Below are 18,025 nucleotides of genomic sequence, written 5' to 3' on the forward strand. Positions count from 1 at the left end.
AGAGCTCAGAGCTCGTATGACCGATCTATTGGTAATGCTATGACCTTACACGGACACACACCCACCCAACTCCCCGCCCACGAGAGTTGGAGTAACGACTCGAACCGCAGCGATACTGAAATAATTTCAGCCCTGGGCAGGATTCGAACCCAGTACCCCCGGTACCGCCGCACTGACAGTCTGGGATTCTACCAACCGCGCCACCGAGTGTGTGTATGTGTGTACATTTTCTAATGCTGAATTCAGAGACTAGAGATAGCTTCGGACGGAGAGGGTAAAGAGGAGGAGGAAGTGTTGGATATCAGAAAGAGTAGGAGGTAGGGGGCACCAGGAAGAGCAGAAGCAACAGAACAGGTAGAAGAATGAGGGAAAAAAATAAAAAGGGAATAATGAGAAAAATTATAATTAGAAGAATGAGAAGTTAGAAGAAAAATAAGAGTGTAGAGAAGAAAGATAAGAAAAATAATGAAGGAAAGAAGAGGAAAAAGGAAGGAGGAAGAGGAGAAGAAGGAGGCGGTGGAGGAGGAGGAAGAGGAGAAGGAGGAGGAGGCGGTAGAGGAGGAGGAGAAGGCGACGATTGCCGCGGTAGGAGAGGAACAAGAGCGTGGGGCAAGTATTACAGGGAAGGGCAGAAGAGTTGTATCACATGGAGAGAGAGCGGTGAGAGAGGGAGGGAAGGAAGGAAGCGGGAAGTGCCTGGGAAAGATAAAGAGAAGAAAAGATGGAAAGAGAAAAGAAGGGTGAAATAGAAAACAAATTGAATAGGAATGTAACCTTTGTTATCATCATCTCCATCATCATCATCGTCATCATCATCATCATCATTATTGCTATTGTTATTGTATTATTGTTTGTTATTCTTTTCATTATTCAGTATAATTAATATTTTTATTATTATTATTATCATTATTATTATTATTATTATTATTATTATTATTATTGTTATTATTATTACTATTATTGTTATCATTACTATCTACTATCAATATTACTCTTATTGTAATTATTATTATTATTATTATTATTATTTTATTATTACTATCATTGTTATTATTACTATATACTATCACTATTACTATTATTGTAATTATTATTATTATCATTTGATTATTATTACTATTGTTGCCAGTTATTGATAATGACACATTTTTGTTCAGCTGACGTATTATTATTATCTTCATTATTATCAATATTACTATTGTTGTAGTTATTAATCTTATTATTATTGTTTTATTATCATTACTGTTGTTGCCAGTTATTGATGACACCTCAGATGACGTAGGTAGATCCGGCCCCAGACCGGACTTCATTCAGATGAAGGTCAGATCAGCGGAAAAAAGGTCCCTGTACACACTAGCGGTTAATCAAGGAAATACTACGCGGTTGTGACTGAACGCCTTCTTTGACGTACATTGTAATTGAACCGCCGCGGTTGAAACAGCTAGGGTAAACAGAGCCTGGAAGGATTAGAAGAGAAGGAAGTTGGTTGTGGTGGATATAGGAAAAGGTAAGACTAATTCCTCTTGGGTTAAAATATCATTTAGGGCAATGATTCTCAAACAGGGGTCCACAGAATCCTGCCAAGGAGTCAGCAGAACGGGAATTCAACATATTACAGTTAATCCTGTAATATGTTGAATTCCCGTCCTGCTCAAAATAACATCCTAACCCAAGAAGAATTAGTCTTACCTTTTCCTATGTCCACCACGACCAACTTCCTTCCCCTCTAAAAACATAAGAATGAAGGAGATTGCAAGAGACCATAAGACCTACACTAAGCAGTTCCATGTCCGTTACCACCTTTTATCGATATTCATAGTTTTATCTTGTCCTAAAACAACCAATAGTTTATGTGCTCACTACTTGGTTGCTAAATGTGTTCCATCGTTAACCACTATTGGTAAACCAGTTTTTACCTATTTCCTTCTTAAATCTAAACTTGTCTAATTACTAGTTTACTAGGGGGAAGTGGTAAATGTAGGTGACATGGAAATGTAATGAAATCGCCTGACGGCAGGTGTCACACAGGGTGACGCGATTCGGCATGATTACGCTAAATTTAGCATATTTTCCCCGTAAAACAATACTGTTCTAATAAAAGATATAACAGAAACCGAACTTAGGAACAAAAGATTTAGCATTATTTTTGCCAGTCTAGCATAATTACAGCTGCCTTCTAATAAATGCCTGCTTGAGAATTCGGGTCACCTTGGTGCCATTGAGAGCCAAATCGTCTGGCATCAAGGAGCCTGGTGGACAACGCTATTGAACGTCACAAACTGTGAAATCGATCGAGACTCCAACAAAAGGAAACGTGTCGCCAAGGTTCAAAAGTAATTCACCATTGCTTCTGTCCTTCCATTCTTTATTCCATTCTTATGATACCATACCCCTTCACTCCCTGTTGTGGTTTTCAGATTACCACCTGTCAGTATTATTTCCCCCAAAATTCAATTCATTGACTTAAGAGCTTCCTTTTCTCTCTTCTTCTTCCACCATCAGCCCAAGCAAAAGTTGGATGGAGTTAATAGATAATTTCTTAGCTTTTTCCCCTCCTTAAGGTGGCGCCTTGGAGCTGCTTGTCAAGGGCCATTCACACGGTCAAACGGTTTATCAAACCTGGTTCGTCAAACAGGTCTCTGAAGTGATGTTTGACCATGTGAATGGGGTATTTGGTTGTCAAAAACGTTTGGCAAACGTGTTTGACAACCAGATACTCGATTCACACGGTCAAACATCACTTCAAACACTTGTTTGACAAACCGGGTTTGACAAACCGTCTGACCGTGTAAATGGCCCTTTAGAGGAGCCAAGGCAGTGGTTCTTAACCAAGCCATTTGAATGGGTCACCAAGGATTTGTGGACTTATTATTTTCCCAGTGTTCCTATTCAAAATATTATCAAAGTATTAATTCTAATTGTAGAATTCGTAAGTCATTATTATCTAAAGTTAAGCAATACGTTCAGACATATACGATTTAATTGAGGTGAAAAAATCTACCAACATACTCTTGGAGAATTGCAAAAGCTATAAACACATACCATTGGCGAAGAATTGGTAAATCATGCAGCTCTTGATATGGTGCAGACAATTTATAGAAATTAATTTGCCAAGAAAATTGAACATGTTCCCTTGTCAACTGACACGGTTAAAAAACGAAAACGGAGCATGTCACGTGACATGAAAGACCAGGTGATTACAGCCATAAAAAAGAGTGGGATGTTCAGCCTTCAACCGGACGAGTTAGCTGATGTTAGTGATGATGCCCAACCTATGACGCATGCGCGGTATCAATGTCCAGAAAATATGGAAGAAGAATTTGTGTTTTGCCGGCCATTGCAAACCACAGCTACTGGAGAGGACATTTACATGAAGGTAGATTTATTCTTGAAGGAAGAAGGACTTCTCTGGAGGCAGTGATAAGTAAGAAAATCCGAGTGTGATGGTTGTTCAATGTCTACTTCACCGTGAAAATATTACTTCTCAGAAGTTGTCACATGAGTTACGGAGCTGCCTAGTGTAGGATACGGAGCTGCCTAGTGTAGGCCTAATGGTATCTTGCAGTCTCCTTTATTCTTATGTTCTTATGTTACAGAAGATGATGCAGGAGGTAACACAGGTTGTCAATTTCATTAAAGCCAGGGCTCTGGTTTTGGTTCTGAGCGCATACATCTGTTGTACCACGAGGGAAGGTGCTTCAACGATTGCTGAAATTGCGGACCGAGACTGAGATATTTTTGACAGAAAAGAGTCATCCACTGGCCCACAAATTGTCAGACTCAAAATGGTTGATGCAAGTAGCTCATCTTGCAGATATGTTTGCTGAGATAAATTCTTTGAACGTTTCAGTGCAAGGTTGCGATCACACATTGTTTGGGTTTTCTAAGAAGCTTTTAGCATTCAACGGAAAACTGAAATTGTGGATGAATAAAATCAAATCTGAAAGCCTACTTCTGGAGGATGAAATATTTTCTCTCATCCAAGTCCAAGGGATTACTGAGGAACATAATATATCCAAGCTAATTAGAAAGTGACCATTACATTCCAGAAAATACGCACAACTACAGTTGGGTAAGAAACGCCTTCAACATTGAAGCTGAAGAGGAGCTTGTCGAGATCCAGAATGACGAGATACTTCATTTCGATTTCAAGAGGCAAAAGGAATCGCTAAGGTGAAGCCCTGGAACTGCTAATTCCCCTTTGTTACAATTTCTCTGTGTGAGGCAGGATTTTCAACCCTCACAGTCACATATAGTACAGAAACTTTTTGCAACCAAAATAAAACAATCCAGTGTCAAAGATCTCATTGATTTTAATACTGTCCCGTGTCAAGTAGGCATGTATGAATAATTTCTCCCTTTTCCCACAGTGGTCAATTATAGCCAAATCATAATTTCATTTTATAGTATGAAACATTTTGATTTTAGTAAATCCCACTGCACTGTTTTATTTCTCATGGGTCATTATTATATCGATGTACTACTTGTATCAATAAAGACCTCTTCATAAGATTTTTGTTTCTGTCACACGTTTTTACAAGCACAGTATTTTATCATTTAAATAGAAGTATTTATATTGGTGAGAGAGAAAGACATAGATTCTGTACATACTCAGCGTTTATTACATTGCTTTACAAAAGTGATAAAGTATATACAAAGTTGAAAGACTGGGATGGGTAGTGTAGATACCATGCCGCTGGTCAAGCAGCGGCATAGGGGGGCTGGTCCCTCACTATGTACAACAGGGGCGGTGTGGAGGGACGAACGGGCAGAGACAGGGGCAGGGGAGGCCATGGGTGCCTCGAGGGTGTAGGGACAGAGGAAATGGACGGAAGAGGATCGACAGGGCAGGGACGGGGACTGGTGGACAGGAAGGAGGTTGACAGTGGACGGAGAGGGTGCCAGCGGATTCGGGGAAGAGGCCCTTAGGCGATCCTGCTGTCTTGCCCTGACCATTTGCCCCCCACACCGACGCCAAGCGTGACCAGGAGACGACCAGCTCATCTGAACTGTCCAGGCTTCGAAGCATCATCGTCCGGCTGAGCTGTTAAGCGCGGGGAACCCACACCTCGCCTCAGATGGACGACACAGGGCGTCCACGCGGCGACCTAGTGTGGTCAAAAACTATGCGTGGATTTTTTTATTTTTTATTATTACATAATTGTGCTGCTAGTGCGCTTCTTCAGCTCCTGTCTTTTGTCATCACCACACATTACTGGTCAGGGAGACCCAAAATGTCCAACCATTACCCGCTTTCAACAGCCACATGGTCTGGTTACCGGTTCAACATTTTTTTTTAACAATATATATATATATATATATATATATATATATATATACTTCTGAAACAAACATTTTCATATGAAATGGGGCCGTTGAAACTGGGTATTACATGTACGGACATCATGACGCCCTCCAGCTTAATACTGCAAAAAATACACAGAACACACCACTGAGTAGTTCATCAAAAAAGTAAAAAACGTACAAAATTGTCTTGCACAAAGCTCGAGTTGGCACAAGGCACAAGCTTAAGGTGTTGTTTACAATGAGATCTAAATGACTGACTGTGCTTGAGACTTAAGACTGTAACGGCGCTTAAGATTTAAGAAAGACTTGTTTAGGCAAGGCAACACCAACACGTGAGGTCTACAGCACGGTATATGGGGTGGTGGGGGACTCTGGTTAAACGCACTACATACTTCGGGATCTTCCCTCTGACATCATCACAGGGGGCACTGGGTGGGGGGGGGTGAGACCGGGTAATAAAAGAAGAAAATAAAAGGGGATTAAAAAAATGAACACAAAAGTCCCCCTCCCGAATAACTGACACAGACGCAGCGAAGCAGCATAACCAGAGTCCTGTCTTTTTCTTCTTAGCCGCCAAACACTTCAAAATACTGAAAAGAGTCGCTTGGAACCCAGCGACACGTCACTCTTTGACCTGTTGACAAGAGCCACGGGAAGAGAAAACTTCCTCCTCCTCCTCCTCCCCCATCTCCCCCTTCGATACTGTCTATTCCATATCCAGTCAGATTTGCTCGTCTACACCTGTCCACATGTATATGACACAAAGTACAATCTATAATTATGGCCTATGTACAATACAACTGACATCTTTGAATGCGCTATAATACTAAATCTATAAAAGCAGATAGACTTTCTACAAAGATACACAGAAAGAAATATAAAAATGCTATATAATTCTCATGAGGAAATAATGAATGACGAGTGGTGGAGATGCCAAAATCCCGTGGCCAGTGGCCGATCACGCAATCAGGTCACGTGACTATCCCACATTTTCATGGCAGATGGGTAATCACAGCTGGCGAGGAGAGCCTGCTGAAATTACGCGTCTGGTGCATCAACCACTGGAATTTAGTCGCTTCCCCCACACTACCGCAATACATACATACATTATATATATATATACATATATATATATACATATATCTATATATATATATACATACATATATATATACACACACACACACACACACAAATCATGATGAGAAGAAAATGAGAAGAAAAAACAAAAACAAAGAAGCGGTGAGGTCTTTCGTCCTAAAACGCCAAAGAGAACAGAGAGACGCTGCTTGGTTGAGGCACAGATCGGCAGTTGCTGGTGCTGCATTGGGGCCAGAGCCTGCCGGGGGAGCCTCCGCGCCCATCACGGCACAAGAGTCGCGATGAGGTGGCGGCGGCGGTGGCGGCAACACGGCCTGGCTTTGGCTCAATGGGACAGTTTGGAGAGGAATGCCCAGCGAGCTGCAGCTCACTGGGGCTTATGGCAGTAACGAGTGATTTACCGGGGTCACGGGACGCGTTGCAATGAAGAGACACAGTTAAATGCGTTGTCCCTCGAAAGTTGAGTTTCTGGGACAACCTTGACCAGTGTCACTTGGATGAGAAAACACGAGGGGGGCAGTTACTACACACCATATACTATTGAAATGATGTTAACTGCAGGGGAATTTCTCCAATAACTGTATGGTATTGAACCGGTATATGCGAACACTAAGTAGGATGCAGCAGGCACCACACACGCAAGTGTGTGGCCCATGGAAGATGATGACGCCACATGGTAAAGCATGTGGCACTTGGTAGCGTTTATTTGATGGCACCGCACGTGATCGATGCGGCGCTGGTTCGCCAGAGACAGATAACTACGAAGAAGATAGGAGAATAAGTATGTACTACCTCGTATGAAAAACGAAGGAGATAAGCTCACACTACTCAAGCGTTAAGAGATCTTTTGATTGCTGATACAGTCGTAATCTCACCTACGTCCTTCAGCTTGGGGATACGGAACGCTACTTCGGGATGGGCTGGATGACTGGGCTCCCCCCCTTTCTGGAGGAAGCCTCTGCGGCCAAGAACGGAAAAGGCGGCGAAACGCCGTTTCCGCGGAAGGCCCGGCGTTCCGCGGCCCCGCGCTTGGGAAGTGTACCGAGAATACGAGGGAATGGCTGACTAGGTGCAACTGGCCACAGAACCAGTTGACTTGAATCCCACAAGTGCTGACAACTAGTCCCGCGAGCTTCTTGTCTCAACATATCACTTCACAATGCTTTGATGAACGTGGACATGAAATCACGCACCATCTCCGGGCTTCCATGTGTACTTTTACCCTCTTCCCCATATCAAAACACCCTTGAAGGCAGATCATAGTCCATTTTCTGGCAACAAATTTCTGTATAAATTGAACTTCAACCCAATTGTCTCTGGAAGCCCGAGGAGGCCGGTCATGTCCAGTGGTTATGCATATTGCTTATACAACATATGACTTAGAAGCACCAATACTCTAAATGATTACTACAATACACAGACGAGGGATAAGCGGGAGCATCTCTGCATATGGGTGGAGGGCGTGTTATGAAGTGACGCCTTCATCGACAACCAATAGGACCTGGTCCCCCTTGTGGGCATATAAGTATTTGAGCTTTACAAACGATTCTATATAAACAAGGCCCACAAGGTGCTGCGGGCTGGAACGGATGCGGAAGGGTGCCACATCCCCAGCAACCATCAGGAGTGGGGGATGGGGCGGTCACTGTAAGCGCGGCCCTCCGTCTCGCTGCCAGCCGCAAACCAATAAACTACAAACCAGTACAACCTGCACATGCAAGACCTCCGCCCAGTTGCAGCGATGTGCTCTTCCCGCATCCCATATAATAAGCCCTCAAGGAGAATGATGGACTCCTTAACATTAATAAAGTTGGTAATGCTATGAAAGATCTGTAGCAAGTTTTCCCGGGCTCATCGGGGAAGGAGAGGAGGTTGAACCTCCTTGCGCTGCCATGAGCGTAATGGAGCGCGCACGACATAGTGTCATTGAACATAAAATTACGCACTTCAACTATTAGCGCATAATAATGTGGAACAGTGACACGACATCGAGTGCATTACCACGTACAACGTCGCCAAAACGTGCGTGTACATGGAACACAAGCGCCTCTCCGACGCCCTCCCCCCAACTCACAAGTACAACTACATTCTGGGGCCGTTCTGGGTATCATTAGGAGGTTCCTTGTCGTTCATAGGTAATAAATGGCGGTATTACCAATGAACATGGCTATGTTAGTTAATCTGAATTATGTCATAACTGAGACAATGTGCTGTGGGGTCGGAGTCGTAATGGGGACATCAGAAGTTGTTTATTAGACAATTAGAGAGGTCTGACTGAGACGTAATGGAAGAGCGAGCCCCTCATGGTGTAAACGTTAGGTGAATAGGGAGAATGCTCTGGTTAGGGAGGGGGGGAAAGAGTAAATTTTGGGTCGAGCACACAAGACCTAATTCAGAGAGGAGGAATAAGAGGTACCATTTTCCAATTGGGGGTAAAATTGATTTTAGGAGGAACCAAACAGGCATTTAAAGGCATGAGACATTTCTAAACTCAATATTATTATTTCAATTTTCTTTTATTTATTTTCTTAATGGCCCATAAACACCCAGAACATCCCTGACTACATAGTGACATTATGACGTAGGGCCGAGGACGAATCGGCAGTCAGGAGGCCATCCTTACCACGTCCTGCCGACCTTTCGCACCAGTTTTGATGATTGAGGCTCACCTCAACCGGCAGTATTACTGGTGGGGGACCGTGGAGCCCCAAGGACTCCCCCCTTCACTTTAAGTGCCACGGGCGAGAGTAGGCCTACCGCTTTTGAGCTCTGGAGTCTTGATTGCAAGACAAAACTAGTTAGAATGAGATCATCGTTTGCAAGTACGTAAAGCTTCACCCAAATTGGGCAAACATCACCCACCTCAAGAGTGTGTCTGAGTGCGCGTGTGAAGTTTAATTTGCTAGGACCGTATCCGTCAAAGATGGCCCATGTTCGTACGAAATACACGTGTGTGTGTGTGTGTGTGTGTGTGTGTGTGTGTGTGTGTGTGTGTGTGTGTGTGTGCGCGCGCGCGCGTGACCCCGAGGTGGAGTGCGTCAATGCCCGCCTAGCTTATAACAGTTCAACTTAATAATGCCAATCTAGAAAAGTGTTCAGAATCCTTCGTGCTGTTTACATGTTGTCCGAGTCTTTGGCGCCAGCACGTGGAATGAAAGACTGTGCGGGTAGTGACCAAGCCGGCACTCCCCTGGACCAGGGAGCCACGCAGCGAAGAGAGGCTTCGGTGGCATCGTCGTTGGCACCCAAAAGAGTTGTCACAACATACGCGAGAGAGCCAGAGGCCACGAGGAGAGACGGGGCTGTCCTCATTAACAAAGGTACAGATTACGAAAAGGGGGTCGATGCCCCCTCCTCAAGATGCTGAGATACAAATTCCCAGGTCGAGCACCTTGGCGCGCCTCCGTTGACAGTTGGCACGCTCTCTCGGATAATGGGTCTTCAGCGGAAACGGTTATAGAGTCTCCACCACAGGAGGAACATGAGAGAGGCGGAGACGCAGCGGGACAACACCAGTGGCACCGCCAAACTGAAGGGGAGACCGTCCCACTTGGCTCTTCCCTGCAACGAAGAGAAAAGATAAAAAAAATTAGCGTGAGGTACGGGGAGCATTTGAGGAAGGTACACATCAATTACACTGGGCTCTACATTTGGAGAGTAATTGGAACAGGGGAATAAGGATCGGGGATTGACAAAGGCAACACGGGGGACAGATAAGGTAGCCAATCATCACTTCTGCTAAGAACAAACATTCGAAAAATTCTGGCAGACACCATCCCGGAACACACTTTCTCTTTCTCCGGATGGACGCCAGGCCCCCACATCACCATCCAAGGATCATATCGCATCGTCGATGGACATAATGACATTTTCGCCCTCTTCCCACCCTAACACCATTAACTCGGTCATTGGATGGCTGTGCGGCACATTCACAGAAAGTGCTCGGCCGTGACAACACCCACTCAGGAGCAAGCAAGCACACTCCCTCACCACCATCCCTCGCGAAACCGTATGCTCCACGCGGCATCACAATACGCCAAGTTAAAGCTACACAAGAAAGCGCTCTCTCTATGCGAGACTGCACCAAGAACCCACCAGGGACAGTCCCTAGTGTCTCCCTAACGCATAGTCCAGAGAGGAAGAGGGGAGTGGGGGGATTTAATTTTCGCGCAAAATTTAGCTCCGCACTGGAAACAAAGAAGTCATGACCAGCGCAGGTACAAACAAGGCTCTCATTATCGATCGCCGCGGCAGGGGGGGGGGCATCATTAAACTGCTGCTGGTCATTTCGCATCAATTAACGTGGAACAGTAACCGAGAGGAGAGAGGGTAATCTACCGCTGCTGTTGCCCTTTCAAAAGCTCTCCATGAAAAGGTTCCAGTGATTGGATACTTCATTTCCGATGAAACTCGACGCACAGGATCCAGAAAAACACGGGAGGTGATGGCGTCAACATGAGTGCATAAACCCATCTTAGGATGTGACCACGTACTGCAGGTCCCCAGTCGGACGGGTGTGTGGGTGCCCCCCCCCCCGGGCCCCTTCCACGTCATTCCCCCGTCAGCTAATTGTACATGACAAGACGCGGGACGTAATGTCTGATGTCATCACGTGGCCTAGTTCGTCCGGCACCTGGTGGCGAGAGAAGCTCTTCAGCGAGGGGAGAGACGAAGGAAAAGAGAGAGAGAGAGAGAGAGAGAGAGAGAGAGAGAGAGAGAGAGAGAGAGAGAGAGAGAGAGAGAGAAGAAGAAGAAGAAGAGAGGGGGAGAAGAAAAAGGAGAGGAGAGTAGGAAGTAAATGAGAACCATGCGGTAAGAGAAAGCAGAGATTGTGAGAGAGCAGAGAACAGAGATGAAGGAAGAAAACAAATCATAGAGAGAACGAAGGATCCCAATACTAAAGTGGGAGAGAGAACAATAGCTCTCAGAGGGGAAAAGAGCTTCTATCCCCGAGGAAGATACCACGCCCTGGAGTAGAGGGAAGGAAACGTGAAAAGAAAAACTTTGGACATCCAGAAGCTATGATGCTGGGGAAGGACGGGAGACGGAGAAGAAACGAAGAGGAGGGGATTGGAAGGGGAGTGGAATGATTGGGAGCGTGTTGAGGGTGAGTGGGCATGTGCGCGGGAGGGATTAATGACAAGTAATCGTATAATTATATGACAATAGTCGATCCACACCCACGTGTGTCTACGCCCGTTGAGGGGAAGCGGGGGAGTCATGCTAAGAGTGTATGGTTCAGTTAGTAGGCGTGCGTGCGTGTGTGTGTGTGTGTGTGTGTGTGTGTGTGTGTGTGTGTGTGTGTGTGTGTGTAGCGGCATCTAGTAAAGTACGGGTGACTAATACAGTGTGTACATGAAGTATGATTGTTGTCGCCAATATTCATAGGGTGACGAATCTCGCACGCGTAAAGGCTGCAGCAACTTCGGCCAAAAATTCCCCTTACGTTGGGCTACTTCCCCAATTTCACATAATTTTTGTATACTCGTTTCTGTACTCTTTAATACCCGCAGCTCTCCAATATTTGAAAAGAACCCGCCTGTCGAAGACATAACACCCGAAAATAAGCAACTGCTTCTGGTACACGGGAACTCCCCGAATTCGTTACATTTTTTTTCAGAACAGTGGTGAAGCCAGAACTTGGGGCATTCACAGGTGCCATAGAAATAGAAGACATGCCCATCACTCCCTTGGCAATCTCCCCCTTTCCCCCCGTACTCCCCAGAACCGGGAAATCAAACTCACCCTTGCGTGGGTCATCTGGAACTGGTCTGCGATCATCCGGAGGTCCGAGCCAATGAGTTTCCACGTCCCAGCCTCCTCGCTCTGCGGTGAACAGGCCTGGCACAAGGGAGCTGTCGAAGTTCTGGTGCTGCCCTTGCTCTTCTTGGGCTGGGGCACTTGCCAGCACAGTTGGTGTCTGCTGCGATCGACCATCTCCCCAGGAGTGGTCAGGATTCTTCGAATGTCCTGGATGCGCTCGACCCCTCTGTGAACGTCCTGCCCGTCCTCGCCCTCATTCTCCGTAGTCGCCACAAACTCCGACGGACTAACCGGCTCGTGTGATCCCATTTCTTCCACCGGAACATGATCGGACTGGACTTCGCTGGGATGACTGTGGTACTTGTCCGGAAACACGTAGTAAGGGGACGGTGTCCGGTGAAGGGGCGAAGCGGGCGGAGTGTTGCTTGTGATGACGTCCGGCAGTTGCAACGTTCCTGAAATGAAGAAGGGGGAGGAATGTCTTATTAGTACCACACGTTCACATGTCCTTAAGAAATGCACACACGCGCGTTCACACATATAACACCATTATCTCATGATCACAGGCAATTAAGCCCCATTGTATACCTTTCGTACACTGACCGTCATCTGAATTGTAGAGGATGGGGATGGTTAAGGGGGCACCTTTTGAGATGGAATAGGTGAGAGGTCGAAGGCCAGAAAAGGGTTGGAGTGGAGTTAGAGCCGGAGGCTTCATGAGAGGCGGGGAGAGGGAGTTGGAGGCTTCATGAGCGAGCTGAGAGGGCTGCTGAAGCAAGGACGACCCACCCACCAGTGCAAGCAAAGCGTTCGGGTGTGTGTCGTGGACCTCAGCTTTAAGGGCTCCATAGCAACAACAAGAACAATACCCAGCACCAAACCTTCTCCCCCCCCCCCAAAAAAAAAGGCCTTCCTCCTCCTCGCCCCCCCCCCCAACTTCCTCCTCCTGTGTTCTCCACACGTCAACCCTTTCTGTATTCTTGAGGACACCAAGCCCATCCAATCTTCGTTGTATTCAGCCCCCTCCACCAGAACAGCACTCTACTCTCCTAAGCTACTCGTTTGTCTTTCCTAATAACATGCCAACATTCCCAGAGATCCATTCTACAGACTCCCTTAGATAGGCACTTTTATTCGCAGTCACGAAGTTTGTTAATAAACAATCCTCTAAAAAAGTTCGAGGACATAGCGTCTCCCTCGTCTCACGTCCACTGTGGAAAAAAAAAATGTGCCCAGCAACAGCATTCGACCCAGAGGGGACTTGAAGACCAGCTTTCCCTCTTATCTTAATTATACGTAAATAATGATACATACTGCCCTTCATCTTGCCTTCCACTACCCACCTCGCTAACATCCAGACCGGGGGCGATATCTTTACTCTGCCACTGGTTGCCTGTGACACTTATGAAATGCTCTTGAAAACGGCTCACATGTACACCCAAACACACGCGCGTGCGTGCACACACACACACAACAGTCATATTAATTATGGATCTTGCGGATAAAGACTAAGCAAAAGCTAAACTCGCAACATCCCCTCACCTACCCATTTTCGAACGGAACAACAGCATAACATACTATCAAAAACGAAATTAAATTGGAACACCCTAACGAACACCTCCCCCCCCCTTTGTCATGATAGACCATCTCAAAACATTGAGAACATTATCGTTAAAAATAACTAAGACAGGAGTTATCTATGCCAGTGTCGGGCGAGGGTGTTGTTGTTGTTGTTCGCGTGTGCTTCTGGCCGCCACCACCTGCTGAGCTCCGTCAGAAGCCGAAGTCCGCGGCCACAAGCAAGGGTTACCTACCGGCTTACCTTGGGTCTGGAACCGACACGCCGGCCTGCGCGGGTCGCCACGCTCGCGGGAGAGTAACATATCCAATGCCGCAAGCCGTTAACAGCGTTTTCGCACCCACACGAACGGAACCCCCAACAGAGTAGGCCCCCAGCGAGGATGGGTGGATCTCGAGGCGCTGAACGCCTCGAGGGGATGAGATGCGCCAAAGTAGAGATGGAAGGGAGGGGGGGAGGGGGCTTCAGCGCCTGGTGGTGGTGGTGGTGGTGGTGTGACTATGACGCAGGTTCCTTGTTGAAGGAGGCAAGGCACCGGCCACCAGGGTGGCAGGGATGAAGGTGGATGTGACTTCACGGGTGGTAGGTGGTGTTGCCGAGTGGGAGATTCGAACGCCGACGGTGACATCCCAACTCTGGCCAAAACAAAACAATGGGAAGTTGATGGAGGCATATCCAAAGCGCTAAACCAAACTTAAGACAACATGAGTGGGGAGGGAAGTGGGCAGAGTGGTGGTGGTGGTGGTGGAGGGAGAGGGAGGGAGGAGGCAGTGACTCATGCGGCGAGGGAGGGGGATGAGGAGGGTGAAGGCGCTAACACAAGTGGAGGGCGACGCCTGAGGTGGAGTCCCAGGGAATACTGCAGCAGGTGGCGTTTGCTAAGATTTGCACGGGAATTATATGTCAAGGGCGTACAGGAATACCTGTTCACAAGCAGTCACTCTAGATAAACCTTTGCTACGTAACCCAAGCGAGACATTGCATCATTCCCTCACTAACTTGGGCATTGCATCATGTCGCTTTTTTACTAAGCTAGTAACTAGATCTGCCGGAATATTCTTTCCCTCACTGAATCAGTGCGTCTCTCATGTTCCAAATGCTGCCATTACCTCTGTAAACTGCAACACACTCTTCACCCACCCCACTTCTCGACGCAATCAAAAGAAGCAGATAGTTCGACTTTCCCGGCCAAGATCCGCTGCACGCGTGCAAACCCGAAGAACCGGCTATGGTAATGAGCGACTCGAAGGGCCAAACACCTGCTGCTGCTTCCTATACGAGCAGCGGAGAGAGACGAAAAAAAAGAATGTTTCCGTATCCGTTGATGCCCCACATAGGAACGGTGTGCCCAAGAGGAGGAGGAGGAAGAGGAGGAGGAGGTAGAGGTAGAGGAACCGCAACAGTCATCAATGCTGCTAAGTCCAAAGCAACCTATGGTGCCCCCAGAGGTCACCAGGATAGGACCTGGTCGACGGCCAAAACTGTCACACCGACTTTGAAAGGACGATGTTTGATAACGATACGAAAGGTTCATCCACTCCTTTTTCAACTACGCAATTGAGATAAACGGCAAGATGACGTCATGGTCTTTCTTCCTGACACGTAATACATCATAGGCCGCGCGAGAGGTACTTTTGGCCAGATCACTGTTAAAGTATTTGATCATCCTAGATCTATGGTGTATTTCCCCCAAATCTATTTACTGAATTTAATCATTATTTATTTATGAAATCTCAATGTTGTTCAAACTTTTTTTTTTTTTACCAAAAGAGTGACTTGACATCAAAACCGATCTGTTAGTATTGCGCTACCCCGACGTCAAAACTGCGCATTCATCCTAACGAACCATAAACCCGAGGCAGAAAGCAGGTAACTGTCAAACGAACAAAAGAAACGACACCGAAATAAAAGTAAGTATAAACGAACCCGTTATTAACAGCTCTCGACATTAAAAAAAAAAAAGTCCATTACAACGACACCAACAACACCAAAACTACAACAATGGCTTAAACTTTTTCGACTTTAGCACCCCTGTAGTCAGGTCTAGGTAGTGTAATCAATCCCATAAGATCTTGTCACTGGGACACTTGCTGTATGACTACAAAGAACGGATCTTTTCAGCAGCTCAAGATTTTAATTTCTAGCACCCTAGGTTACACTGATTAGAACAACCTGAACAGTCTCTTCCAGCACACAGATTAATTAACACCCTCATATTAGACACACTGACCACTCTGAAAGCACTACCTATATTTCATTCCAGCAACTCAATGTAACAGTGGCTGATACTAACGACCCCAAACATTTAAGGGAACCTGGAAGGTGTTGCCGATCATTCTAGAACTAACTGGACGTCGCACGCTCTACCGTTCAAGACTTTCCCGCCCAAATCTGCCAAGTTTACGCGCGCGCGCACGCGGAGACGCGTCCATATGCTTCTCTCCCACGTCCTCTCTCTCTTGATCCCGGAAACACCGGGGATGATCTCGTGACCTGTGTACCGTTACCACGACGTCGATGACACACTGCCCACACACCTCCACGAATTTGCATCCGTGTCACATGACACAACAGACACACACTAGCGAACAGTAAAATTCCAGAACTGCGCAAGCACGGATAGTTAACATGCAACTGATGTTACCCTGTAGCTCCTAACCTAATTTACCGTAACCAGAGAAAATATATATTTCAAAAGCAAAAACGAGGTGAAAAATGTGTTTGCGTGATACTGGAATAGAACCTTGCGAACTTGTATTCCGGCGAACTCTGAAGAGAAAACACCCCCAAGACTTGACCAAACGGAGCTCTCAGTTCACGTTGAACACTGACGTGGGTTTTTTATGTGATTGTTTCTGCAACAGCAAGAACAGCCTCGCCTGACCTTGAAATTGTGAGTTTGTTGACCTCTACGACTCGGTTACGATTCTCGTCCTCGATCTGTGGCTTTTTAACCCCAAACTCGCGAGGGTGACTTAACCGTTACGAGAGTGACACGTCCGCAGTTGGGTGTGACGGCGAGAGAGAGAGCACGTCACGTGCGTCACGCGCCATCAACAGGTGAATGCGGCACAGGTTCAAACATGTTGAAGCCCCGACGCTTTGGGCCTTACTCTTCGAAATGCGACTCTGTGTCCATTTGTCTTTGTTGTTCTAAAGAATCTATGGCTTCGCGTCTTCTGTAGCCTAAGTCCCAATTAATTATAATGAAAATCTTGAAGTTCATTATAAGAAATTTTCAGGAAATTGCATCGACAGTCGATCAGCATGGTGTTTTTACGCGCTTACATCAGCATTGATCAACGTACCCAAACCATGACGTTATCTCCGTAATGTCAAATATGCCCAAATACGAAGTTGAAAAAAAAAAAACGCGCGCGCGACCACTCAGGAGTATCATACTCGCACATAAAACTAAATATTCAAAGTCGACACTTACCTCCTCTGTTAGTGTTCCAATGTGTGGATAGAGATGTCATGGCGATTCCACAATTTCGGCAGAGCTGATGATGACCACTGTAAAATTCTTCCATAGTTGTATAGCCGTATGAGACCGCACACGCATTAATCAGACAGTTGAACATTGTCAGTCACTTATGTATATATATATATATATAATACGTATATATACAATTGTTTTTGTTTAAGTAGGATTTCACTTGAGTTCACGACCACAACACCACTGTCCTCTCACAATTGCACCTTCTGTTCGTAACATCGCTGGATAGAGTCTGGTTGAGACTTCGTTCGGAGAGCTATATATCCACCACGTTAGCCAATCAGAAGAGTTCTACGAGGCTTGCCACACTGTTTATTATTTTATATTTTTCTCTTGATATCATGAATGGAAATAGTATTGATAATGGTATCAAATATATATATAAACAACAGTTTATGTCAAAGCTAGCCAGCAATATTTATATTAGAAATGTTAGTAGATATATAAGATTTAGGGAAATCTGGCAACTCAAAGCCACGCCTCCTCACTAAGCCTTGCCCACTGTGGACGTCTAGTCGACTCGGAGCAGCTGGCGAGTTAACTTGTGCCACTGACCTTCGAAAAGAAGTTTCTAATCTGATTATTTTCTGCCTAATAGACATAATATATGAAGAGTTCATTCAGTTATTTTCAAGTAGATGTTGATATGTCAGACTTGTACTTTCAGCTCACCTTGTGTGGAAGTGAATCATGAATGTGATGGATATGAGAAGATAGATTTTGATGAGGATTGCCGCGATTATGGGAGTGATGTTGGTTGTCATTTAGGTAGGACT

At 45.8% G+C, this 18,025-nt stretch overlaps 2 protein-coding genes across 5 annotated transcripts in view; one reads left to right on the top strand and one right to left on the bottom strand.

Annotated features, from left to right (window-relative positions):
• The window catches only part of LOC143025252 (uncharacterized), a 138,916-nt gene that overhangs the window by 66,138 nt on the left and 54,753 nt on the right, over positions 1 to 18,025 (top strand). The gene's annotated exons all lie outside the window — the stretch shown is intronic.
• On the bottom strand, positions 9,358 to 17,467 carry LOC143025505 (uncharacterized). 2 transcript variants are annotated; one of them, XM_076185274.1, is made up of 4 exons: positions 17,190 to 17,463; positions 13,994 to 14,385; positions 12,154 to 12,626; positions 9,358 to 9,969 (listed from the first exon to the last, which is right to left on the bottom strand). In XM_076185274.1, exons 2-4 carry the CDS (start codon positions 14,052 to 14,054, stop codon positions 9,850 to 9,852), a joined length of 654 nt encoding a protein of 217 aa, XP_076041389.1. In that variant the 5' UTR covers positions 14,055 to 14,385; positions 17,190 to 17,463; the 3' UTR covers positions 9,358 to 9,849. The 2 variants fall into 2 exon arrangements, with proteins under 2 accessions (XP_076041389.1, XP_076041388.1); XM_076185273.1 differs by lacking the exon at positions 13,994 to 14,385 and having other exon boundaries at positions 17,190 to 17,467.

The sequence above is a fragment of the Oratosquilla oratoria genome, chromosome 5 (assembly GCF_046742065.1).
Source record: "Oratosquilla oratoria isolate Oo_2021 chromosome 5, ASM4674206v1, whole genome shotgun sequence".
Lineage (NCBI taxonomy): Eukaryota > Metazoa > Arthropoda > Malacostraca > Stomatopoda > Squillidae > Oratosquilla > Oratosquilla oratoria.